The sequence below is a fragment of the Apteryx rowi genome, unplaced genomic scaffold (assembly GCF_003343035.1).
Source record: "Apteryx rowi isolate R43461 unplaced genomic scaffold, aptRow1 scaffold_221, whole genome shotgun sequence".
Lineage (NCBI taxonomy): Eukaryota > Metazoa > Chordata > Aves > Apterygiformes > Apterygidae > Apteryx > Apteryx rowi.
The window spans coordinates 860,922-886,363 of NW_020448542.1; the positions used below are offsets into that span (position 1 = coordinate 860,922).

Here is a 25,442-nt window from a genome sequence, read left to right on the forward strand (position 1 = left end):
GGATCTGTTGGAGCTTCTCCCTGGGCATCTCCTGAAGGATCTTCAGAAAACGTAGACCAGGACCCAGTTGCCAGGGCAATACAAGAGTACCACAGTGTTCTGACCAAAAATGTTATGATTTGATTTGAATAAAAGGACTAGGGAGTGTCTGTGCGAAATTATTTTGTTTGCATAGTYTGCCAATGGTTTCCCATCCCACRGTGCAGATGCGAGAAATCCTTATCACTAGAAAGAGTGATCTGAAGCTGCTGCAACAGAATAGCCAAGGTCTTTGTGACTGCTAGTGGCYGATGCTGTGGCAACTGTAACCCTGGTGAAGGGCAGTACTGTGGGACCTYTGCATCAGTAACACAAGCAGCTTGACTTATCTTGGGGAGTTACGCRCCATTATGGAAGAGCTGTATTTGTCATTTTGTGTCTATAAAAGTTGTTACTGATCAGAAGATGCTAGAACAGAAGAAGTCTCCGTTCCAGAAAGCTAAGAGTGGTTATGCTGAGATGAATGAAGACTAAAAAAAAATGTGCCTTCTACCTAATAACTGAGGGACTTGCATTACCAGGCAGTGAGGAAAAGCAGCCATTGCCACCATTGTCGTAGGAGTACAACAGTGGTGTAGAGATAATCATATGCTGTATTTAACTGAAAATATTCTGGGCGTTTGKTTTTTTTTTTTATTTAAAAATTTAGTTCAAAATTTAGTCCTTGGATGAAGGGGCAGAGTGCACGTCAGCAAGTTTGCTGATGATACCAAACTGGGAGGAGTGGCTGATACACCTGAGGGCTGTGCTGCCATTGAAAGGGACCTGGAAAGGCTGAAGAGATGGGCAGAGGGGAACCTCCTGAAGTTCAGTAAAGGGAAGTGCAGAGTCCTGCTCCTAGAGAGTACAGGCTGGGGGCCGACCTGCTGGAAAGCAGCCTTGCAGAGAAGGACCTGGGAGTCTTGGTGAACCACAAGTTGACCACGAGCCAGCAGTGTGCCCTTGTGGCCAAGAAGGCCAATGGTATCGTGGGCTGCATCAGGAAGAGTGTTGCCAGCAGGTCGAGGGAGGTGATCCTYCCCCTCTGCTCAGCCCTGGTGAGGCCACACCTGGAGTACCATGTCCAGTTCTGGGCTCCCCAGTACAAGAGAGATGTGAAGCTACTGGAGTGAGTCCAGCGAAGGGCTACAAAGATGATGAAGGGACTGGAGGATCTCTCATATGAGGGAAGGCTGAGAGAGCTGGGCCTGAGAAGGCTGATGGGGATCTTATCAATGTGTATAAGTATCTGAAGGGAGGGTGTGAAGAGGATGGGGCCAGACTTTTTTCAGTAGTGTCCAGTGACAAGGCAAGAGGCAGTGGGCACAAACTGAAACACAGGAGGTTCCATCTGAGCATATGGAAAAACTTCTTCACTGTCAGGGTGACAGAGCACTGGAACAGGTTGCCCAGAGAGGTGGTGGAGTCTCAAAAGACGCCTGGACAGGGTCCTGGGCGGCCTGTTGTAGGTGGCCCTGCTTGAGCAGGGCAGTTGGACTAGATGACCTCCAGAGGTCTCTTCCAACCTCAATCATTCTGTGGTTCTACRATTTCAAAAATAAATAAAGCCTGTGAGCCAGAATCTGTTAGAAGAACACAGTTCCAGAGATTTATCTTTTAATATCTCAGAAAACTTGGTGACTTTCTGACCCTAGGTTTTACCTAGAGTAGCTCTGTGGCAATTTCTGCTTGGTGTTGAGAATGAGTTACTGGGTTGGGCATCTGAGGGAGTTTCAGTCACAACAYGCCAGAAGCTCCTCAGGAAAGACCACCAGTATTCTAGAGATGCCTGACGTTAGTGTTGTATCCTGACGCTTAACTCAGTCCTGCATTGGTAGGTAAGCCACTGAATATCTTAGCATGGTCACGTTTAAATTACAGTGACAGAGATTTTGTGAAATTCAATTGTTTCATTTCATAAAGCATTATAGCATCTGGTGTTATCACTTTGTCCCTTCTCAGCTGAAGGAAGAATCACTCATTTATTGCCAGAAATTTTTATCTAATTCACCAGTCTGTTCATATTAGTTAATAGGTTTCCAGAGGGATGGAAGGCAGCTGACTTCCTGTCTTCCAATGAAACTCAGCGCCAGCCCACTCCTGGTCTTTCATTTGTGTCTTTGAAAATACACTCCTAGATGCAAAAAATCCACTAGTGTTAGAAACCTGAGTGAAATGAAAACAATTAGGTTGTATAGTATTCTGATTCTGTAATAATGCAACATCTGCATTTATCCTGTACCTTTTTATTGAAGGATCCAAAAGCATGAGAGAAACATGGCAACTTTAGTCCCCCTAGCTTTGAAGTATGACCTATTATAATTGTTCATCCCATGAGAAACTGAGGCAGAGACAGACTGAATTCATCCAGGTTCCCAGAGTCAGGAATGATCCTGGCAATTTTGATAATCAAAGGCTACAGAGATGATGTGGAGAGAGGTCCCAGATAGGTGAGGGGGAGAGACAGCTTCCTAATTACTTCCACAGATCCTCACTTAAATCACTTATTACAATTGTTACTAGACCCCCAGAAGTCATAAGAACTGTATTCAGTGAGAAGATGTCATTACTGTGTATAAACAGAGTAAAGACCCTGTCTCACAGAGCTTGCAGTCTAAATCAGTGGTTCCTGGTGTTGAAATGTAGCTCACTGACATTAAAAGTTGCAGAATCCAAGCTAATAAGCTTTGCTGTCCTTAATAACACTGCCTCCTCAAGGAAACAGAATCACCAGCCCCACCAGTGCGAGCTGAGGAGGTAGTGTTGCAAGGAAAGCAGGTTTGGGGAGCAGCAAGAAGTCAGGCAGTCAAGGAAAGGAGGAGGAGGAGGAGAAGACAGTGGTAGGGAGGTCCAACTTAAGAAGAAAGTGGAGAACGACATGTCCAAATGCACAAACAGCTGAGGAGTGGGAGGGGAAACAGAGACAGAGGGAAGGAATTGAGTACAATTACATGATCACAAACAATGTTTTGCCATGGAGGAAGTCACTACCACCCTGTTGAGACATAGCAGCCAGCTAGCCATGCTATTATTGCACAGCAGTCATCACATAAAAGGTCTGATCTGAAGGCACCTGTGCAATTCAGCGATGACTTGAAACACATTGTAGTGACTTTTTAGCTCATGACCACATGATCAACCCTCAGAAGGAAGAAAATACCAGGTAATAAAAGACTCTTCAATCTGAGGGAGAAAACATAGCAAGAAACAAAGGTCAGAAACTAAAATCAGACAAATGGAGATTTTTTTCAACAGTGAGGATGACTGGCTGTTGGAAGGGAAGTGTCATATTTTCTATCTATTGGTTTCTTCAATAAAGAGTGGAGGACTCTTTTACAAGATAAATTTCAATTTAAAAAGTCACTGTACTTAATAAAGAGATAATGGGGAAATTCTGTGGCCTGTATGATACAGAAGATCACAGAAAAGCAGTGATGGAGAACTGTTGGCATTGGTGCTTTGTCTGGCACTGATGGAGATCTGGGTGGACACCAACTGGTCTGCACTACAGTGTTTTATTAAGTAAATTTGGCACGAGGCACCTAAAAGATTTGCCATTGCTGGACTTAAGGGATCTAGAGGTCTTCAGAATTTCTGAATGAATGCACTAACTTTCTGGAAACACAACTGTGTTTTTTGTTTTGTTTTTTGGAGGCAGTGAGGGGAGAGCAGCGGGCCTTAATAACAATCCGACATACTGCCCACCATAAATCTTAACCCAGTTCATTTGTAATTATAACTGATAAATCCCATCGGAAGGTTTAAGCTATTTTTATGTGTCTATTATACGTCTGTCTGGCAGCATTCATTTCTAACTACAGCCTGTACTGTGGAGTAACTCTGAGGTTCACCTTTCCTAAATAAGTAACACTCGCTAGCTTTTATGGCAGCTAACACCTGTTTGCTGGGCTTACCTTTCCTTTTCTGTGCCATGAATTGCACTTTGAATATTGTCAAATGCCACTAACATATACGTCAGAACATTGTGCAAATCTGTTAAGATTTCTAATCTTTACTGGTGAGAATCAACTTTTCATCACACAGAAACCAAATCCTATCTCTTCTACTCTAGAAGTTAGACTGTACAGTGGAAAGGCTCCAAGTCTTTGCTGTTTAATGGCAAATTGGCTCAGGGCAGCAGCAGTACTAGTTCTAAAATCATTAAGTGAGCTGCCACCAATGCATCTTTCACAGTCAAGCTGTAGATAAATGGAAGGTGAGATTGTCAAGGATGGGGTTCAAAGTCACCAATGAGTCCTGTCCTCACTTTTTTCCTTTTTGGAGAATAATATTATTTTCTTTGAGTACTACCTATGTTTTCCAAGTGGAGGAGAAAGGGCTGTGATGGAAAAATCAGAAAATAATTTTTATTTCTAAAACAATCAACTTCTCTCCCTACTCCCCCTTCCCCAGAACCAAACTCCATTAGGAGTTTGCTTGATGGGGAAAACTGAGATTTGTAACAGCTTCTGGGATGAGAAGGAACAAGACCTAAAAGGAAGAAAAATGATGTGTGTTTTTGGTGAGGAGAGGGTATGATGGCAGACATTTGTGGCACCAACAATATTGGTCCTGAGAAAGAGGTACCCCTCAGAATTCCCAGGTTACAAATGACTATGTCTTTCTCCATCATCATACCCCATTAATCAAAATAAGCTCCTTCCTTGAATCACAGGCCTGCTTCTGCAGCAGGTCAGCAAAAAAATATTGACAGAGAGTTGGAAAAACAACCCTTCCAGTGGAGGTGTGGCATGCTCTCACTTCTCTTTGGCTGCTGTGGATCACAGACCGAGTGAGGAAGATGAACAGATTTTGTGAATCAGTGGTGCAAGAGATAATGAATTTCCAAGTCTGTGATGACATGGTTTGATAGCAATGGCTGCTGGGGTTTTTGCTTTTGGGTTTTTTTGTGTGTGTGTTTTTTTATGCAAATAGTGTGCTTGGTGTTGTGCAAATTACAAGAAAAGGTACCTCCTACCCTGAAGAGGTTGCTTCCTACAAGACAGTAAGAGAGTAGATTCTCTTAAGGCGTCTTAAAGTTAGAAACTTAGTGTTGCCTGTGTTTCTAGGCTACCACCACTTTTAGGATAGGATGAGATGCCTTCTTGGAGGTGTATATCACTCTTCATTGATTATAGTGTTGGCTTAAATGACTAGCTTAGAAGTGAGTCTTAAAGTCTGGATAACTTAAGGTTGATTAAATGAGATAATCTTCCCCATCTTCTCTGAATGTAGTACTTGATCTTGTAAGAGGAAAAAAAAAAGCTCCTCAGTTTGTTCCTTCACGAGGGAAGTTCAGAGCAAGGGGTTCATTGGCTATTCTATGGAAAAAAATAACTGCACTTGTGGTATTTTGTTACTCAGTGAGGGAATTTCATAGCCAAACATATGAGTGGAACTGCCACTATGCATGAGTCACATGCAGTGAAGATAAATATCTGAGACTGTCAACACAGTGGTCATTTCATTTCTTTACAGATATTAACTCCCACCATGGATAAAGTCATTGCCTGTGTAGAAACACTGTTTACTGTCAGGAAGCATGTGGAAAGTCTGAGTCATTGTAAAGAATCCTGGCATACAAAGGGTCTGTGAGGGATGGCAGAATTAGAAAAATGATACACCTGCAGCCCAAGATGGTTTTTGTACTGTGCATTGCATATCACAGGTGCTCAGCACCATGCAGAAGTCTTTGATGGTGATTTGTGGCCTGTTTGAAAGGGCTTTCTTGTTTACCGCAGCTGAAGGTTTTGCACCTTTCTCTGGTCTCCTGCATGCGTTTTTGATCTAAACTGTGCCAAAGAACTATCCAGCTTTTCAGGAATATGAAGTTAAACTGTCAGGTGACTTTTTGCATGATGCCTTCTCATCAAGCTTTTGGAATATTGAATATTTGCTCCACATGGTTTTATTATGTTATATTTTATTTTAATACTGTCCTTAACTGTATGAAGGATGCTGTTAGAGTGGCAGATTCATGTCCTCCTTCTCTAGTCAGTTTTGCCCATGTTAAGGAAACAAGTGACTTTTCTTTTACTAGAAGATTAAATTATGATAGGTGAAATATAAGGAATAACTGAATTAGTGTCATAATGACAATGTAAACTTCAGTTAGAAAAAATATATTTCCATTGTAATAAAATCTGGCAATAAATTTTAAAAATCATACATTTTTGAAGCCTTAGATTTCTTTGCTAGTGCAATGTCTATCACTGAGATCCTGAGTAAGACCATATAAATGAAAGGTCTCCATTCATAGATAAACAAAGAGAGGAAAAAAAACCCTGTCCTGTAAATGGGATACCATTTTTAGCAATCAAGTTAAAAGATAAATGATGCCCTGCTTCCCAGGCATGTGCATCTGTTAAGTCAAGGTGGTTATTTTGATGTGACAAAGAACAAAGCATGATACTGTAGGTCTGTGCTACCTGCAGTGTGTCCATGTCATCCTCATTAGATTAAAGCATTTGCTCACACAACCCAAAAAGTAGAAGGCTAACAAATTTTGCAAATGCTAGATAGTGTGAGACCAGAAGGTGTTTAGATCATTGTTTAAAAAGTAGCAAAGTAATGTGTATGGCTTGGTTCTGAAAGTTATCAGTATGCTGTAGTACACTTTTCAGGAAGTTCCCCATTATTACAGGCAATGTCTTTACCCATGGTGGGAGTTAGTATCTGTAAAGGCATGAAATGACTACTGTGTTGACAGTCTCAGATATTTATCTTCACTGCATGTGACTCATGCATAGTGGCAGTTCCACTCATATGTTTGGCTATGAAATTCCCTCACTGAGTAACAAAATACCATAGGTGTAGTTACTTTTTCCATAGAATAGCCCATGAACCCCTTGCTATGAACTTCCCTCGGGGAGGAACAAACTGAGGAGGGTTTTTTTTTTTCCCTTGTCTTCTGCATTCTTTTCTGAAATACTTTTAACTGGAAAAAAGCCCATTGTACACTTAGGATGTTTTGGTCTTGTCTCATCATCTGTGATAAAAATTAATGGAGTATTGTCACCTTCAGTTGACAGGTGTGGAAGTGAAGGACAGAGGAATTTTACAGGACTTGCCATACATCTGAAGGTCATGGAACGGTTGCATATCCAAAGAACTGTCACGATTCAGGCCTATGCTTTAGTCACTGGACAACGACTGTCGTGTGTTTTGGGGAAGCCCTGCATGACAGGGCATGCCACTCCTCTGTGTGGGGTTGCTCTGTCTAGCTACTGAGAGAGGACCTGGAACTCCCTTTGTGTCGCTCTGTTGCCACTGTAAGAACACACTGTGCAGCCCCAGCATTGCCAGGAATAAGTGTCGCTAGTACCTCTTATTAGTGTTTATTATCATAACTGCTCATTGTATTGCCCATTATGTTAATGAATTAGAACAACAGACCTAAATGTTTGTTGTTGTATAAAGCTCATTAGTCTCTGAGAGGAACTCAATGCAACATGAAGGTTGAGGAGCTGGGTTGCAGGAATATTACCAATTAAGTCCTATATGAACATGCAATTAGGTAGGATGACATGCTTGATTTACGTTGCTTTATGGCTAAGCAGGATAAACAGCGTAGCGCTGAAGACTAGCAACCTGCTCCCCCTTTGCTTGTCCCCACCCTGCTGGAGTCTATTCTAATGTTCCCAGTGGGAGTGCAGCACACAAGAACGGCTGGGCAAGGTTATTGGTGCCATCTTGAAGCATATTTAATACTCTGCTGAGGTGTAACGGGATGGGGGCAGCATGTGTTCATGTTACCTTGTTAGTTACTCACCCCTTTCTCACTGTTTTTGGTTTTCATGGGGCATCTCTCTTCAGTACCTCATGTAGATTTCTAGTGGTGGCCGGTTTACAAAAGTGTTTACTTCATATTGTACTTTTTCAAATGGAGAGCCAAACTTAATTTAGAGCTCTCCATCAGTCCTTTTCTTCTCTGAGAACATACACAATTATTTCATGCTATTGTGGTGTGCACCTTTTGATACATGAGCATGCACCATTGTTTTGTGCTTCTTGCTGAGTTCCGTCACTCTTCATTAACTTCTTTGCTCCTAAATATATATTTGTATCACTACATTTATGAGAACTGAGGGGAGACACAATTGAAAGGCACTTTGAGAAGTTGTCACCTCCAGCTTCTCAGCCATAAATTGTTACCTCCCAACTGAGACTTGGTAACTGATCACGTGAGCACTTCTAATTGTTTCAGAGCAAGGTGAAACTTCAATAATGAATTAAACCATGGAATCAGCAACCATTAAATAGCAGCATGTTGATTTTTTTTCTTTTTTTTTTCTTAGTGTAAGGTATTTTATTTCTGAAATTAAAGGTTACATGTACAGGTAGAAGCCCAACAGGAGCCAGGAGACGCTGCCACTGAAACACACACAGAGCTGATCAGCAGTATCTTGCTTCCGTGTGAGGCACCTGTCTCTCACAAATGTCCCTTTCAAAAAAACATTTCTCCCAGCTCTTCTGGCTTGCTCCATGCCATCTTTGGCACCTACGCAATCAATTGTTGACCTCTGTTGTCAATGACGCTGACTTGTCACTGAAACAAAGTAGGAGAGATGGTGAGGTACAACTGAGAGATGGTTTAAGGTGCTGTCTCTTACTGCCTGAAACACTGCATCCAGAAAGTTTAAATAGCACATCCCTTCAGATATCTTGAGTTTGCATCAACTTATTCCAGCATTCTAGCTGACCTCCTAATCAAATTAGGTCTTGCTGCATACTAGGGCATTTGTTGTGCGAATATCCAGTGCCTCAGAAATCTGGGTTGCACTAGATGTCATTATTACCAGAACAATATAAACATGCCCTGAGGCTGCTTTGGGTAAAAGAGTAGGTGACTGCACACTTTTTGCCCCTAAATGTTCCTGTGTGTACAGCAGTAATGTACCATTTGCTGTTTCAGCTGTATGGCATTCTAGAGCTTTTCCATTACATCTTTTTGTTAAAACTGGGATAAAAAAATCAAAGTCCTGCCCTGTTCTAAATCACTGATCAATATTACAGTTCTCGCATAGTCTTTTCCCCCGTTCAGCACAGAGAACTGTGCAGCTTCCTCTATTGCATTATTTTAAAGTGCAAAGTTTTGACATTTCTGCTGAAATAATAATACTTTAAAAAAAAAAGAACCTTGGAAGCATAAATGGAGAAAAGATTCTGCTTTAGAAACAAAGCTAGCAGCTGGCTTGGAAATGAAGTAAAGGCTTAAAAAGAAATCTGAGAGGCACAATATGTCAGTCCTGAATGGAAGGGAGAAGTGGGTGTTAAGGGGAGATCAGAAGTTTCTTTTATTTTTGAAAAAAATCTTAAAGCTAGAAGGGATGGAGGGGACCCATAGTTGGAGTAAAGGGGAAAGAGTTGAAAAGAAGAATAGAGTGACAGGCAGCCCTGATGTGATAGTGTGTTCAGCGAGCTCCTTCCAGTATCTTTTATGGTCCTAGCCTGGAGGCAGAGAAGGAGGGCATGACAGGAGGCAGCTGGCGTCACCTGCATTTGACACCTACAGTATTGCTGCGGGGATTTCTAAAGAAGATTTTGATACTGTCCAACCTATCATTTTCCTGAGTATCCTACCTGAGCATGTGCTAGCTGATGAATGGTGTGGGATCATCAGTCCTGGAGACTGGTATTCTCACAGCAGATCTGACACAGGTGACAGTAGTGCTGTATTTCTTCAGCCTGCCCCATCCAGGATGTTTCAGCCCCATCCAGAAGGGGCTGTCTTTAGCATTATGATTATCCAATCTTCTTCTCAGGTTTGTCCAGTACATTCCTGGTGCAGCTGTGAAAAAAAGGGTGCCAGGTGGTGTGATTCATTTGGACTAAAGGTGACTTGAGAGCTCTTCCTTAGAAACTGAGTCACATTTTTTTCCAGATAAGCTACCTCAACATACCTCTGGGCTCTTTTGGTCATCTTAAGCTGGATTCCAACAAGTGATGCGTCACTGTAAGGTTCCTAACAAGCTTGAAATATTCCAAGATCCCCTGCATTTTTCTCTATTTTACACAGAAGTTTTCTAATGCAAGAAAGCTCAGGTGGAGACACCCTTCTCTGATACTTCATGCAAAGGTGATGAAAGGTGAGAGGAAGGGTTATTAGTGGGAATGAAGAAAGATCTTTTTTTATTTTTTCTTTCTTTCTGTCTCCACTGAGGCTTTGCTGGAAGGATTTTTCCAATCTGGCCCTGTGGATGCTGGATCAACTGTCCTATTCTATCTGCCTGTGTTGTTTTCTCTTGATTGAATGGACTGAGGGTGAGAAACCTCTAATGTGGGCTGATGAAAGTGGAGCTGGCACTCTGCAGCAATGGGAGGAAGCTGGCAGGTCTGATTTTTCAAACTTGTCTGAGAACCTTGTTCACTTAGTCTAATTTTTAACCTTCAGTTCCAAAGATGGACAGAAGGGGAGAATAAAGAGGTAAAGATGGTTAAGGGCTAATTATGCTACAGTGATCTTCATAAGCATAAACATTTACTATTAGGCGTGTTTTAAACCAAAGTTTGTCTTCTGCACTCTTGTGTGAGGATAAGGAAAGAGGAAGTCTTAAAAAACAGTTGTCCCCCTCCCCAATTCTGGAAGGCACCACACCATGGCTCTGTAAAGGGAGGGGAATTTCCATGTTCTAGCTCATCCGACTTGGGAATCAGAGCATCTGCCATGAGCCTCTGATTTCAGATGTTGTCATTCTTGCAAACTTGTTGTGAAACGTTTTGGACCTGGCTTTTGTCAGCTATAATTTTTCGTTGTCTTTCATTTTGAGTTGTCAGTAGCTTGGCATTTTCGCAAAGTTGAGGCCTCACTTTTTTGTCAAGCTAAAGATCCCAAATCAATAGCTGATCCACAGCTGTCCCTGTTAAGGGGACTGCCTCCAGTCTTCTAGCACAAAGGCTCCAACAAAGGTATGACTAAGACGAATTTGGACTGGAGTCAAGCTATTTGCAAAGTCTGGTTAATTATCATGAGAGAGGAGGAGCAAGGTAATTATTGCCATGTGCTTACCAGCAAATTTGATGTGAAGGAGGAGTGAATGACTTGGAGTGCCAAGAGAGTCCAGAATATTACAACTGATGCTACAGTCACTGGACTCTAGGATTTCCTATTTTCTGGAAGTTTGGGTCATTTGAGCTAAAGGTGGACTGCAGACTGGAGCTGTGGTTTAGATCCAGTCCTCCTAGCTTTAGACACTTACCTGAAAAACTTATATTAGGTGCCTAATAACCTCAGTCTGACAACGAAGGGAGGGATTTCCAGAGGGAATACAACCACTTAATATTTGAATTGCCTTTTTTTTTTTTCTCTGCTGACTATGGTGATAGCTTAGGATGGCTGGACTCCAAGCTTTAGCATCTTAGTTAAATACCTGAAGTTATGTGGAGGGATCTGGGCCACTGTGTCCAATTAAATCACTCATGAACCTAGGTGGAACTATTCACCCTGACTGTAATTCAGAGCCAGGACCATTTTCAAATCACAAATCTGTAAGAATCACCTGAGAAAATACTGGGTGTTTTTTTCCTAAACTGGGCTGAACAGCAGGATCTTCTGTGATAACTACCAGTGAGGTGAGAATACCTTTTAGTCATGGGACAAATATGCTGGTGGTGGAGTAGAACAGCTTAGAAGGAAGGGTCAGCTTCTTTAAAACCAAACTAACAGTGAGCAAACTCACTGCCTTAATGCATACCGATTAAAAGGAAATCAGGATGGGTAATTAACTCCTCTCTCAAGTGTTTGTACAATTCACTTTTCCTCTGCTACATTTCCTGAGCACTCCTGGTGCTAAGCTCTGAAGATGTTGAATAATGACTTAGACCACTGAGTTAAAAGTTTATTTTCTTAAAAGATCTGTTCTCACATTCAATCCATTTCACACACTGCCCTGCACCAAGTAGTACAATAAAATGAACTATAACCATAAATCTACGGGTGTTTTGAGGTACCCCATTCATAGTTTCTCAGACTAACAATATGAGTCAGCCTGCAGCATCAGGGGAGATGTTAAATTTATGATGTTAAATTTTCAGCCTTACCTCTGTGGCTTCTCTGAAACCTCCATTCTCTATATAGTACAACCTGCTAATCCTTTTTCTRTTTTTTTTTTCCAAACATGGACCTTCTGCCTCCTACAACATTCAGCATCCCACCCACCTCCCCTCCCCCTCTGACTTTCCCAAAGCAAACAGCGCATTCAGATCGAACCAGATTGACAGGTGTGTGACAGATGGATGGACGGAAAACTGGATCAGTCCAAACTCCTTGGCACTTGAAAAATTGACAACACAACCAAAGCAGCATAACGGGGAGAGATAGATTGGCAAATGGAATAAATGGTCCCCGGAAAGTTTGCGATTAATCTTTGCCCTGTCAAGTAATGGCCTGATAATGCAGGAATTTAATGGGAATGACTTCTGCTAGTTTGGAGGCATCCATTAGTGTGGAGTAAAGCAGGAGACAGTAATGGGCATTGTTCCTGTTCTTAGCCTTGCAAACGAGGGAAGACTATTAAGGATGTACCATCTGCACCCCAGCCCCATTCTCCCAAATGACAAGTTCACACCTTTCTACTCTTCAGTTCATAAGAGATGCATCTCCCATCCTAGAAATGTACTGTTTTGTTTGATGCATTGCAAACTTCACCTCTCCAACATGAACTCTGAGTTATCTAATGAAGCTGGYGCTGAGAGAGAGAGAGACTGTTACCTAAAAGCCATACACTTTTAAAAAAGTGAAGTGTTCTCCTGCCTTGAATAAGGTAGGGGTTCCTACTTTGGTGCATCATTTAGCTCTGCCTCAGTTTCCCCAAGTATAGTAAGGATATTATGCAGCAGTAGCGCATAGTGGAGTATTCTGCTAGGCAGCCCGGAAGGTACCATTTGGTGGCAGAACAAACATTAGTCTCTTCTCATTAATTTGCAGTTTGCATGATTTGGGTGTTGTTTTGTAATATGTTAGCTTAAGAATAGATCTGATTTGGGTATGATCACAGATCAGTCTAGCCTAGTATCACATTTTTAAGGATGAACAGTTGTAGGTGTTTGGGGACAGAGTAGTCTTTCTCCTGCCACATACCCTCCCATTTCTCCTGAAATTAATGTTGTAAGGATAAGGACTTCCCAGTCTGAAGTCATCATGTTTAGTATCTATTGTTAGACCAATGCATTTATCTAAATTGTCTTTTGGAAATTGTTTCTGTTGTTGGTTGCCTCAGTATCTCCTGCAACAAGTTCCATGATTTAATTCTGTACCATGTGAAAAAGAACTTTTTTCAACCTGCTTGTCTGCTCACTTCATTACCTTTGAGTATTTGGAGCAGGTGGTGGCACTTTCATCTTCAGCCCTCCTATTCTAGCTGAGGGGCTCACTGCACATGATGTCAAGAGGGGGAGGAAAAGGAGCTGTTGGGCGAAGGAGCCCAAAAGAAACAGYGGGCAGATGTGTTTCATTTGTGGGGTGATGTGTACCCTCCAAGCAGCCTGGTTATGGACTGAGATACCCCAGGCCTAAATGACATGAATAACTGAGTCACCTTCACATTGGCAAGCAGGGGACTCACTGGGGAGCAGAGAGGGGAGCCCAAGTGCTCTGTCACAGCAGTGCAGCTGCAGCACTGGGGGAGGGAGGATGCAGGGGGGAGGAAGGAAGCTCATTATGACTGATAAATAGAGGGCTCCCGTTGTCAGCAATGTCATTGTGTTCACCTTTTTCACAGTCCCCTCTTTCCAGCTGTGTAATTAATTAATGGAKTGGAAGTGTTTAGTTTCCAGTGATCTACAGGTTGACCTTGCACCTTCCTCTGCTTGTCTGGGATTGTTATCAATGGGTCCAGCTTTGACCAAAGTTATCTTCTTCCCTACCATCTCTGCATCAGCCCCTGTGATAGCAACAGTGGATCCTTTACTGTTTTCCATATGCTCATTTTCATGGTGCTAAGTAAAATCAAACACCATCTTTCTGCTTTGGTAGGATTTTGCACTGACTTTGCACTAAGATAAATGTTGGCACAAGGAGCAAATTACTGTAAGTGTGGGTCCAACAGGGGCCAAAAGCAAGAATTAAGATCACAGCCACTTTATCTCCTGGGAGATGGAATGGTCATATCATCTCATTTTAGACAGCTTAGAATTATGTATGTAGTACAAACTAACTGTTCTGACTCCTCCTGCAGTTAAGAGTGAGAGAGATGCCTCCGCTGTCTCTCACCCATTGCAGATAGCTGTCTCAGAATGGGATGAATCTCCTCCAGGAGAGGCGCCTCTCCTTGTTTACTCTAGAAGGAGTGTGAGGAGGTTAAAGTAAATGCTTCCTTTTCAGATGGCTAAAAATGGGTAAGATCCCGTCCTCGACTGAGACAAGTATATCCATTTCTCTGCCTCTTAGTTATATCTTCATGCAGATAATGTTGCAACAGTTTACCAGAGAATTGCAATTGGTGATGGGGAATGAAGAACCTATACCAACAGGGACTTCATGGCTTGAGACAGTTACAGAACCCTTTCTTTTTTTAGTGGATAAATAAAATATCATTAGCTTTACAATCAACATCATGAGTAAAAGTCTGTATGAGTATACTTGGTGCCGTGGCTGGTAAATCTCCCTGACAATTTTGCAAAACAGACTTAGGCTATTGATCAGATTGGCTGGAAATGGTCCTTTCACCTCAGGTTCACTGGACTCCATTTGACTTAGGGCAGAAGAGACCAAAAGTGGCTGTTATCAAAAGATAAGAGCAAGTTGAAGGTCTCAACCTGGTCTCTAGAGGAGGAAGTCCAGGGTATGGAGATCTCAATCAATTTAAGTTATACTGGCAATAGATGACTAGGTTCATATCTCAAAACCATTCTCTAGTTTTTAGAGCTGAACATACAAGAATAYGATTATTTCTTTTCCCAGTCTGATCTAAGATCTGAACAGAAAGTTCTGAAAGACCATTACAAAATCTGTCAGTCTTTTGCTTTGGTACTTCAGTTTCCTTGTAAAATCAAATGTTTTGTTAACAAAACATTTTCCAGCCCTAATAGTCTAAAGCCTTTAGCTGTCTTAATGAAATGTAGTACCTAAATTAAGACTCTATTCCCCAGTCTTGCCTTGCCCAAGAGGAAATACACCATACCTCAGAGAAGGATTTACCTAAGCAATTTGCAAGATTGTGCCCATAATTACAGGGTCAGCCACATTATCGCTCTAGTGTTCAGCTCTCAAGATTACTTAGAGGTTTTGTCTCCTATTTAATCACCTAAGTAAAAGCCCAACTTTTATAAGAACAGCTTTACAAACTCAGAACAAAAATCCGTCTCCTCCAGTAGCTTTCTCTCCCACACTGGTTATAAGCTGGTGCTTAAGAAAGGGTGTAAGAGGCAAGCAAAAACATACTGGTAGGTCCTGACAACATTCTGTCAGCAAATTGAGGCTCAGGCATTTCTGAGGTGAGTTCTTCAGAGTTAGGAGCCCATGGTGGGCTTTTCTCTCTCTCTCTAATAGCTTTTGGACTCATGCAAACCTTTAGTAGCTGTATTTTGTGGCAAGGAGTTCCACAGATTGTTTAAATACCGTGTGAATCATCAACTCCTTTTCTGTATTTTCAACCCGCTATATGCTACCTTCATATGATAGTCCCTGATTCTTGTACTGGGAGGGACAGCAAACAGTCATTCACTGATCATCTGCTCCATGCTATTCACTTTCTTGATGCTACTCAGAGTTTTATAGACTTCTATTACTTCYTGCATCAGCTGTGACTTTTCCAGAATGATGAGGGGTTCATTCTGCTATAACCAGATTTTAAAGAGAAAGCTAATCTTTTAAGAAACTTAAAACAGAAAAAGTCTTTTTTTTTTCTTTTTTTTTTTTTTTTCCTGCCTGTGAGCTACAGTCTGTAGGGAAATTCAGCCCAGGAGGCAACCAGGCCAGAGCAAACACAAATCAGTCCACAAGAGAAAACAATCAGAACTGCAAAGCCGGTTTCTGAGACCAATTTCATTATGGTGCTGCCTTCTTTGCAGCCTGCAATTATGGAGCAATTATGGGATTTGGGGGGAAAGCATCTGGCAGTAGCTTCTCCCATACCCGCTCTGTTCTCTCCCTCTGCCCTGTTCACTGCATCTGAGTTAGATGCTGTTTGTATTTCTCCTCTTCAAATGTGCATCAGCATTTCAAATGAAACTTTGGACCACCGCCGTGGCAGCCTTTTAAAAGGGTACAGCACGAGATTCCTCTGTCTCCTCTCCTCCGTCAGAGAGCAAAGGCAAACCAGAAGAGGGATATTAATGTGCAAATTAGCGCAACCTGACTGGCTCCAGATTGCTACTTAGAATTTGCATATTAATAAATGTTTTTGTGACAGCATTTAGCAGATCAAGAAGGGCAGAGATTAAAAAAAGTCAACAAGATTCTTAAGCTTTTCCCTTACATTTTCCTCTTCTCCCACTCTCTTGTATATATCTATATCTCTTTATACCATATCCATATGTGCTTAGGTTGCATATCTATAGGTCAATGCATGTAAATCTGCCCAGCTCTTGACAGATGTGAGATTTGCAGAACTGCCCTGCATGAAGGTAGACAAACAGTTCTGTGCTGCCAGGAGTGCAGACAGCTTTGCTTGTGTGTGTATTTGAATGAGTGTGTATTTTATACATACATACATGCACACAGGATTAGGAAGACAGATAGATGTAGGCACTGGACAGTCGTGTCCCCCCCCCCCAGTCTTTTTCCAACAGGCACTTTTATCCCATTCAACTGAATAAATTGGGACTCTTGAAACTGTGATCTTGACAGATGTGAGCTTTTTTTCTGAGCTGCATTGGAAAAAGATAGATAGTGAAAACCTCCAGGGCATATGGGCTTAGTGGAGGCAGTGAAAAGGGTTATTTCCAAGTGTGCTGAATAATGCATCCCTCTGAATTCCTTAGTTCTCTCTTTCTGTCCTCCTTTCTATCTTTCTCTCTCCCTTCCTTTTCTTTAAATGCTTTGAGGATGAAATGCTGAATGCCCTCCCAGAGTTCTTCCACCACCACAGGAAAGTTGCGATCAAAATCTTCTCTAGCGATGGGCTTTCAAAGTGTCTCATGCAAGTGGTGCAGTGGTCAGAAAAAGAGGGGAGAGAAAAGAAACAGATATATAAACAGGGCAACGTATACATAACTGCTGAATTAAAGATATATCCCCCATCTCAGTTAATTACTTGTCACATCAGTCTTAAGGAGAGAAACTGGCTGATAGCCAGACTATTTTATTTCAGGAATCTCTCTGTCAAGAACGTATGTTCAAAGAGACTCTCACCCCTATTAGATTTGTCTTCCTAGTTTACTTTTGTGTATCCATGATTGTGGGAGAAAAAAGACAAGAAGCAACTTGAAATTGTCAACCCTTTCCTTTGCTTTCATCGATTTCCTTTGTGCATTCCCAGTTAGAGCTTGGATTTTCTGTTGGATGTTCAAAGCAGAAATAGAGTTGGGAGTGGGRAAAGCCCTGATTTCAGTCTGAGTTGAATCAAAATATATATTTTAGGGGTGAAACAAAGAAAAAAATGTCTCTTTAAGTAGCAATCTGAAATCCTTTGTTTTTGCCTTGCTTCATCTGGGGCAGGTGATGGGAAGTTATATAATTATTGATACATTTTTTTAATGGCCCCAATTTGCACCTCCTGTAAAGAAAATCTCTCTTTTAACAAAGGCATTTTGAAAAGAAAAGCCCAACTTCCAAATACAAAGGTTTTGTTTTGTTTTTGTTTTTCCTTTGGCATTTCCACCATGAAACGCTTTGTCTCTGACTGCGTTGAAATGCAGTGTTTTGACATTTTCCTATGTGGATGTCGGCCTAAGTATCTTGCCTGAAGCCACAGAGGGAATTAAAACCACATCTCTTGAGCCTTCAGTTAGCCCTTAACCACTGGACCGTCTTTCCTCCTAGCAACCTTTAGGAGGTTTTGAGTAAAACTGAAACCGTTGACGACAACATGGAGAGGGACATGTCCTTTTATCAGAGGCCTGTGAGCGGAGAAGACCCCAAGTGAGATGTGGAGGGAAGAGGGGCTGTCAGCTAACCCCCTGCCAGAGTTGGCATCATCTGTCTTTTCTCTCTGCTTCCACTAAAAAAACAGAGATTTAAGAGAAGCACAACAGTGGCACACACACCCCTGGGCTACACATCAGTGAGTTTGCTGGCGAGAGCAAAGCCGCCGTGTCTGTGCAATGTTTGTGTCAGGATTATCTGACTCCCAGTCAAGGCGCAAACAAACCTGAGGTCTTCTGTCAATAGCAGAGTGTGAGCTGAGAATCCCAATGTCTTCTGATGGAAACTTTGGGAGCTCTTCCAGTAAAAAAGGGGGAAAGAAAGCTGGCTTTCTACACCTACAGGAGTTAGAAAGTGGATGGGACACTCACAGTGTAGTGTGTTCCCCTGAGGAGAATGTGAGAGCATCCCCTAATGTATGTTTCCTAGTGTTTTATTCAGCTTAGTTTTTAACATGCCAAATAAAGTAGCCTTCACCACTTCCCTCAGGAGCCTACCACATGGTCTGATTCATCTCATTGGCATGACTGACCCCCGGGTATTCAGCCTGTTTCTCCTTTTTAATGTCATCCCATTAGTCCTTGCAATAATCCACCATTTGTGAAAATCATTCCAGAGCAACAATTCTAGGTTTCTTTGTGAGTGGTTCTGGGTTTCTTTGTGAATGACATTTGTGTGACAGGGCTCTAGTATCACAGTGCATCTATCCTCAAATCCCGAATCCCTTTTCAGCTGTCTGTCTGCTTCATTCCAGTTCCTGCTTTCTACTTTTCCTCCTCTCAGAGTGTCCTGGCTTCCCTGTTCTCCACAGAATTTCTCTGCCCCCTCTTTGGTCTCTGCACTGTGGTTGCCTCCAGAAGATAGAGGATGTGCTTTTCTCTCAGGTCTATGCAGAGTTTTAGCAGTCTACCTCATTGCTTTCTTCTGTGCTGCACCTAGTTACAGAGAGCAGGAAAGGGGTCTCTAGCAGGACGAGAAGACAAGAAATCTTTTCCTTGTCTCCTGGAAAGATTCTAGGAGTGACCTCGGTAGAAACCTTTCTCAGTGCCACTCTTGTCAGCAGCTTTTCTTCTAGTACAGCTGGGAGAATAAACTCATGGGCTAATGTGTGTGTCTGTTAAAGGCTAGTTGCCTCCGTCCCATTCACGTTGCCATTTTGGTCAATGCTACATACATAAAAACTGTTGTATTGTAGCTGACCAGAGATGCCTCTGATTGTCTCTGGCAGTGACCAGTAGTGGACGCTTAGATAATGCTCCAAGTGTGGGGCAAGCAAACCCTAGATCAATCAAGGAAACGCCCAAAAATCTGATGGTGAGAATCAGGCAACAGGCACAGATGTCCTGAACTCCTCCCTGGGTTGAGTACAGGTGGCAACCTTGTAATTGCCCTTGAGGGATAGGTCACATTTCTATCCTAAAGCCCAGGAGCATGGACAGAAGGGAAGCTGCACTGCACCCCAGTAGACCCTTTCTTCTGGATTTTCAGGGACCTGGACTATGCAGTGCATCACCAGGAAGATACCATGAAAGAGCTCAGAATTTGAAGGCCATAATCCAACTTTACCACTCTGTGCTGATGCACCACTTCTCAAGGCTTCCTGCAGCATGGACCAACAGTGTAATATGAATATATATCCCCAAGAGAAATCTCACTATTTTTGTTCCAATTGCCCTTCATCAGCCTATCTTCTTCTTCAGCAACCCACAAAAAAAATATCTTAAATTCTTCAGAGCAAAGCCCTTTCTTTCCATACATACTTCTCCCTTTGGGGTGGGACAGTAGAAGAGAGAGTGCATGAGACGTGTGACAGACATCAGTTACATCACTTATGTGTGGTTGGAAGGCACTTAAGTGCTGGTGACAAAAATAACCTTTCTTTGTGCAGTGGAAAGAATAAAGCCTGGTTTCCAGTGTCATCCAGTCTCCCCCCCCCCTTCCTCTCTTTACACTGTCTTTGTGGATTGTACAATGTCTAATATAAAGAGGTGCACATACTTCAGCTTTTTCTCTAAAGAACTTTAGGAAGGTTTCCTCCACTCAACTGTCTAGTCTCATAAACTTCTTAGGAATATAATGTCTTTTTTTGTCTCAAAGAATTTTCTTTCTCTCACTCTATCAGATTTGGTTAAAATTGCACAGTGGTTAAAAAAAATATTGACAGAGAAAGAATGGGACAAGGAAGCAGGTATTAAGCACAGCATCATGATGTAAGCCCCATTTCCTGAGGAAAACTGGATAGAATAGGAAATAGTTCATCCTGGTTCTGTGCTGGGCTTGTTCGCTGTCTCTGCTGACCCCTCATGTGGAGGGCAGATGGCAGGGGTTGCCTTTGGAAGTGACCGTGGTCGTTGTGCCTTCTGGACAGGTTCATTCTCTCTGGATGATCTGAAAGCAACAACACAAAGTCTTGTAGTCTTTCTCTTCAGTTAAGTCTTTCCTTTTATATTTTCTAAATCATAGCATTTCAGTTCTCCTGCCTAGAGTAAGATCTTGATGAGGAACGAAAACTACTGCACTCATTTTTTTCTTTTCGTCTCATATAATGCATGAATATACCAGGAAGAAGGGGGCTGTGTGAAGAGGCCAGCCAGGGCCATCTATAAAAGGAACAACTGTGTAATCTCTCCATTCCCACCTTGTCCAACCCCACTTTCACCTCTTTTTGTCTCCTATCCTCACACTGTCAGCCTCTCTTTCTCGCCTCTCTCTTGTGTTCGTCAATAAATATTCAATTAATGTTTTCCTATGATAAAGATCTATGGGTGTCAGATAAGAACATCTTCACAGGATGAATGGTGCTGCTAAGTCTTGCGGCTAATTCTATGCAGATGCAGAAAGTCTGCTGGAAGTGACTTTACAAAATGGAGTGCTCAAGCATCCCTGCTTTATTTTTTAATGCAGATGAGAATTTAAAAGCTTGTGTTTTCTACAATTAATTTTATGTACTATTCTTTTCAATTATTTATGTTCCTTGAATGATAAATGGGCAAGTGAAGAAGGAAAGAAGGCTAAAGGTAGTGGGAATCTGAGGAAAGAATACTTTTTCCTCATTAGTTATTTATTTATTTTAGACTGGAATATAAGCTGAGCTGATAATTAAGAGAATGTGGGCCCTAGATCTGCTGGTGGTAGGAGACCAGTCTATCACCAAGTAAGGCTCAGAGAAAAAGACAACAGTACATAATGGAGGTTTAGTTCTGATTTTGCTATGGATTTATTTAACACCCCCTTAATATTCCCACTTATGAATAGGAGTGTGTAGCTGTTTTTTTGCAAAATAACAATGGAAAGCACAAATAAACACAAATTCTGTGGCTGGTGTGAATACATACACTTCTTGGATCTAGCTAAACTTTTCTTGCATATATCAATGTGGATCTTGGTTCAGGTAAAAGCTGCATTCAGTTAGAATCAGGTTCATTCAAAGCCAGAAAAGTAGCACCTTTTACGGTTGGAGGTGGGAAAGAAGTGTTATGTTGTATGCCTTCCTGCAACTTCTTTGGGTAGCACTTAAGCAGAAATAAGAATGTGCTGAGGAAAACAACCTTCCCCAGTAAAGCAGTGCCTGCTTGAATCTGTGGGCGTTTGAAACCTTTGGAGAGAGAGCCTGGCCCTCTCTGGTTTCCAGTCCATTTCCGAGGGTTTTGGAGAAGCAACAGGATGGCATTTGGGGCCTTTGAGAAATTGATTCTAAAGATGTAAGGGGATTATTTTAGAGCAAAAGGGAGGAGACCCCATTCAAATAGCACCAAAATGGAAAGGAAACTGAACAAATGGAGATGTGTTAGGCCGAGGGTTGTTTGAAGTGAGACATTTTCCTTCAGGTATTGATTGTTTTTTATACCTTACTTAACCTATATCAGATCCTTAAAAACAAACAAAACCACCACCACCACCCCCCCMAAAAAAATCTAAAGAGTTATTTTAGGACTGAGAATAACAGCCAGGATTTTCCTTCCGCACATCCTGCTCCCCAAAATAGTAATGCTTGCTTGTAAGAGAGATATCTTGGCAGTAATGGATATTATTTTCTTTCAAGTTCATTTTTAAGGTTAAATTCAGAAGGTTTGTGAAGGATTTTTTTTTTCTTCCACTTTCTAAATTTGTTTTAGCACAAAAGAGATGTGTTGGAAAGAAAATGGAAAGAAAACAATGGAGGCAAAAATTCTGTGTTGGAAAAGTTTAGAGATAGAGCCAGTTGAAAAATTGCCAGCTTTCAGAGAAAAATTCATTCTCTTTTTAGAATTTTCAAACAATTGTGTAAATATATTTTTATTCACAGCCATCCTATTATGCCTTCTTGATCCTCCTAGGAGGGCAGGGAAAGAGCTTTGAGAAACCCCACTTTGAGAAAGACATGGTAATCAGCTTGGTCAATTTTAAAGAGATTGGACTTTGTAAAACTTACGGTCAGAAAAATCAGTTAGCAGTTGATAGCCCTAATATAAACATGAACTGGCTAGTCCTTCCCAGGATGAATCCACAAGAGTTGTTTCTACAGGGACATCTGGAGGAATCCTTTTCACCCCTCCCGATGTGCTAGGCATGAACCATGACCTTCAGAGCTGACTGAAATTATGGCCTTTGATATCCCCAGAACAGTTGTTTCAGGGGAAAAAAAAAACAGGAGACAGTAACAGAAAATTAATGTGATCCATGAGACTTATGGAAGAAATGTTGTTTTTGTCATGGAGGCTTTTAGATTAGTTCAGCTTCCATAATCTATTTATTGCCTTTAATGGGACAGTCATTAAGTGAACGAGTTACTTTCTGTAAATATGATGGGGTGGATCTGCACTGCTGGCACCAACCTGTTCCCTTCTGAACCAAAATCACATATCCATTTCATCCTCTGTCTGCAGAAGAGAAACTGATAGAAGATGGAGGAAGGGGAGTGATTTCTTATCTGTTGTAGCACTGTGCTCCGCCATCACTGGCAGATACCAGCTGGAAAGAAACTGGTGTCTTTTTCACACTTTTCTCCTTTCTGAGCCTACCTGCACAGTTGTCAGTGCAGTTTGTGAGTCTGATGTTGGGGAAATCTTGGAAGAAAGGAATCAAGCTGAAGCTGTGGGTTCATTTTTATGATGGCGATCCAAATGTGCTAAAAAAGTACTCCATTTTCCTGCTTGTCCCAGTGGCTGAAGAGGGATGTACTCCACAGAACTGCCCAAAGAGTTTGTGTTGTTTGAAGGCACTGTCACTTTCTTGTGAAATAATAATTTGGCAGATAAAAAAAGCCATAAAGCACCTTTGAAGTATTTTTTGATCAGTATAGCTTTTTTCAGTAAATATTTTAAACTTTAAGGTAAGGGAGACCCCAGATCTCAACAGAACCTGGACGTAACCTAGATCTAAATACAGCGCTCAGATGACTTTTGACACTCAGTTTTTCCTTTTTCTCCAAGTGTTCTTTCTCCTTGTGTGTGTTCATTTAGCTTTTCTTTCTTTTTTTTTAGTGCAGATTATTTTTTTTCATTTATTGTGTTCCTCTAGTAAGAAGGGATGAGAAAATATCCAACTCCTAGAAACTGGTTTGACCCAACACAGTTGCTAGGTGATTAGATGTTTTGATGATGAGAAAACATATAAACTGTCAGGGAAAGCAGCATCCAAAATGCAACACGAGCAGGTGTGAAAATATGTGGGTGATGAGCCTCTAATTTTATTCTCTTCATCTTTTTTTGTGAGACTGTGGCTTTACAGCTTGCATGGATAACAGCTAGGCATGGATGCCTGTTGTATGAGGATGAAAGGTACTGGAAAAACGTAAGACTAAGATCAAAAGGAGTTCCTTTATTCCCCCTCCACTGCCTGTTACAGCAAGAAACCAACCATTTAGAGCTTCCAGTGAGGGCAGTGAAAACTAGAGAAAGTCAGCATCTTGCAGTGATGCTCTGTACCCCAGAGTAAGACCTAATTCTCCAGTGGTTTCAAACAGGCTGATAGAAGACACCTTGCCAGAGATCTCTCTCTCTTATGCTACCCCTGACAGCTTTCTGCAACAATGGAAGGGAGATGCTCTTTAGGAGGTTCAATAAATAATCCAGAAGTCCTAACAGCTCTCGATCCTTTTTTGACCAGAACTGTCTAACCTAAACATTGTGTTCTGAAGGTCCATGTCACCCTATTATTCAACATCTGAATCTGATGTATGTTCCTTGCCTTACCAAAAACGTTAAAACCTCGTAAAAGAACACATTTGTTGGGCTAAAACTATCAGGGCAAGAGCTCCTACAGCTGCTGTGGTTCATCCAATGCACTGGGGAAAAGGGAGAGGCTTGAAAATCAAGAACGGAAGAAGGGAGATGAGGTTAGAAATGTGATTATTTCCTCAGTTCACACTGTCTTTTGGGCAGGTCATTGCAGAGTCAGAACCCTGTGGGATTCACCTTTGGACCTCACATAGGGAAGAGGTGACGTGTGTAACTTGGTGATTCTTACCTCAAATGCAGGAATGGGGGCTGAAGAATTTCTGTCCTGATTTTCTTTTTTCCACGTGTGGTTTGTCTGGCCTTAACTCACTCTTTAGGATGTAGGAAGCCTGAGGCAGAAGGAGCCCTACAATACAGGTCTCTCATTTTCTGCTGAATAGCAACAGGCTGTGGAGTGGACACAGCTTTTTCTGGATGTAGCAAAAGGTTTCTTTCAGCCCCTAATTTGCAGTGTCAGAGTAACCCATTATCAAGACGATTAAATTTAAAGAGACTGCAGTAAATGCTAGCATACAGAAGACATCAAGCATCATTAAAAAGTAATTGGAAGCAAAGCTTAATGAGGTAAAAGGGAAAAAATTCCCAGAATCCTTTTGGGTTTGCTGCCCCCCCCCTTACTTGCTTTGCCTGAGCCAGCAACTACTGTATTGAAAATGATAATTTGCAAGCTGCATTATTATTTGGCGTTCCTTGCAGCAGCTAGAAAGACGCACGATGCTTTAGTGTAGCTTCACAATGAGTGTGTATAAGGATATGCTTGCTGTAACGCTAGACCAAAGGCAGGAATGCATTTGCTGTCTCAAGGTCCGGAGTTTCCGACAAGAGTAAAGCAGACCTAGTTTTGTTCATCATGAGCAGACAACCATGGCCAAATGGAAACACTTGCCTACAGCTTTGCACTGATCAGTAGACAGCGCTGGGCTTTGAAACAGCAATGTCTCGGGTTCCCTCTTTCCTGAGAATAGCAAGGACAATGAAGAAGGGAAATACAAAAGAGGAGAAGAGCTGAGAAGACCCTAGTGGAGCAGAATCCATTGTACACAGCAAGCACGGATGGAATAGCAAAGCCTCTGGAAGGGATGTGGATAGTAAATGTAATGTTTATATAATAGGTAATGGCTCAATAAGCCAGTGGGCTGGCTTCCCAGGGCCTTAAAGGCTACCTGCTACAAAGCATCTGCAGT

General features: G+C 41.8%; 2 protein-coding genes across 48 annotated transcripts in view; both read left to right on the forward strand.

Moving 5' to 3' along the window:
- The window catches only part of LOC112965688 (POTE ankyrin domain family member B2-like), a 4,321-nt gene extending 3,808 nt beyond the window's left edge, over positions 1-513 (forward strand). The window contains exon 3 of the mRNA XM_026064890.1: positions 442-513. Within this exon, the coding sequence (XP_025920675.1) occupies positions 442-513 (72 nt within the window). The remainder of the gene's footprint in view (positions 1-441) is intronic.
- Positions 1-25,442, forward strand: part of LOC112965689 (CUGBP Elav-like family member 4) — a 694,998-nt gene that overhangs the window by 238,486 nt on the left and 431,070 nt on the right. The gene's annotated exons all lie outside the window — the stretch shown is intronic.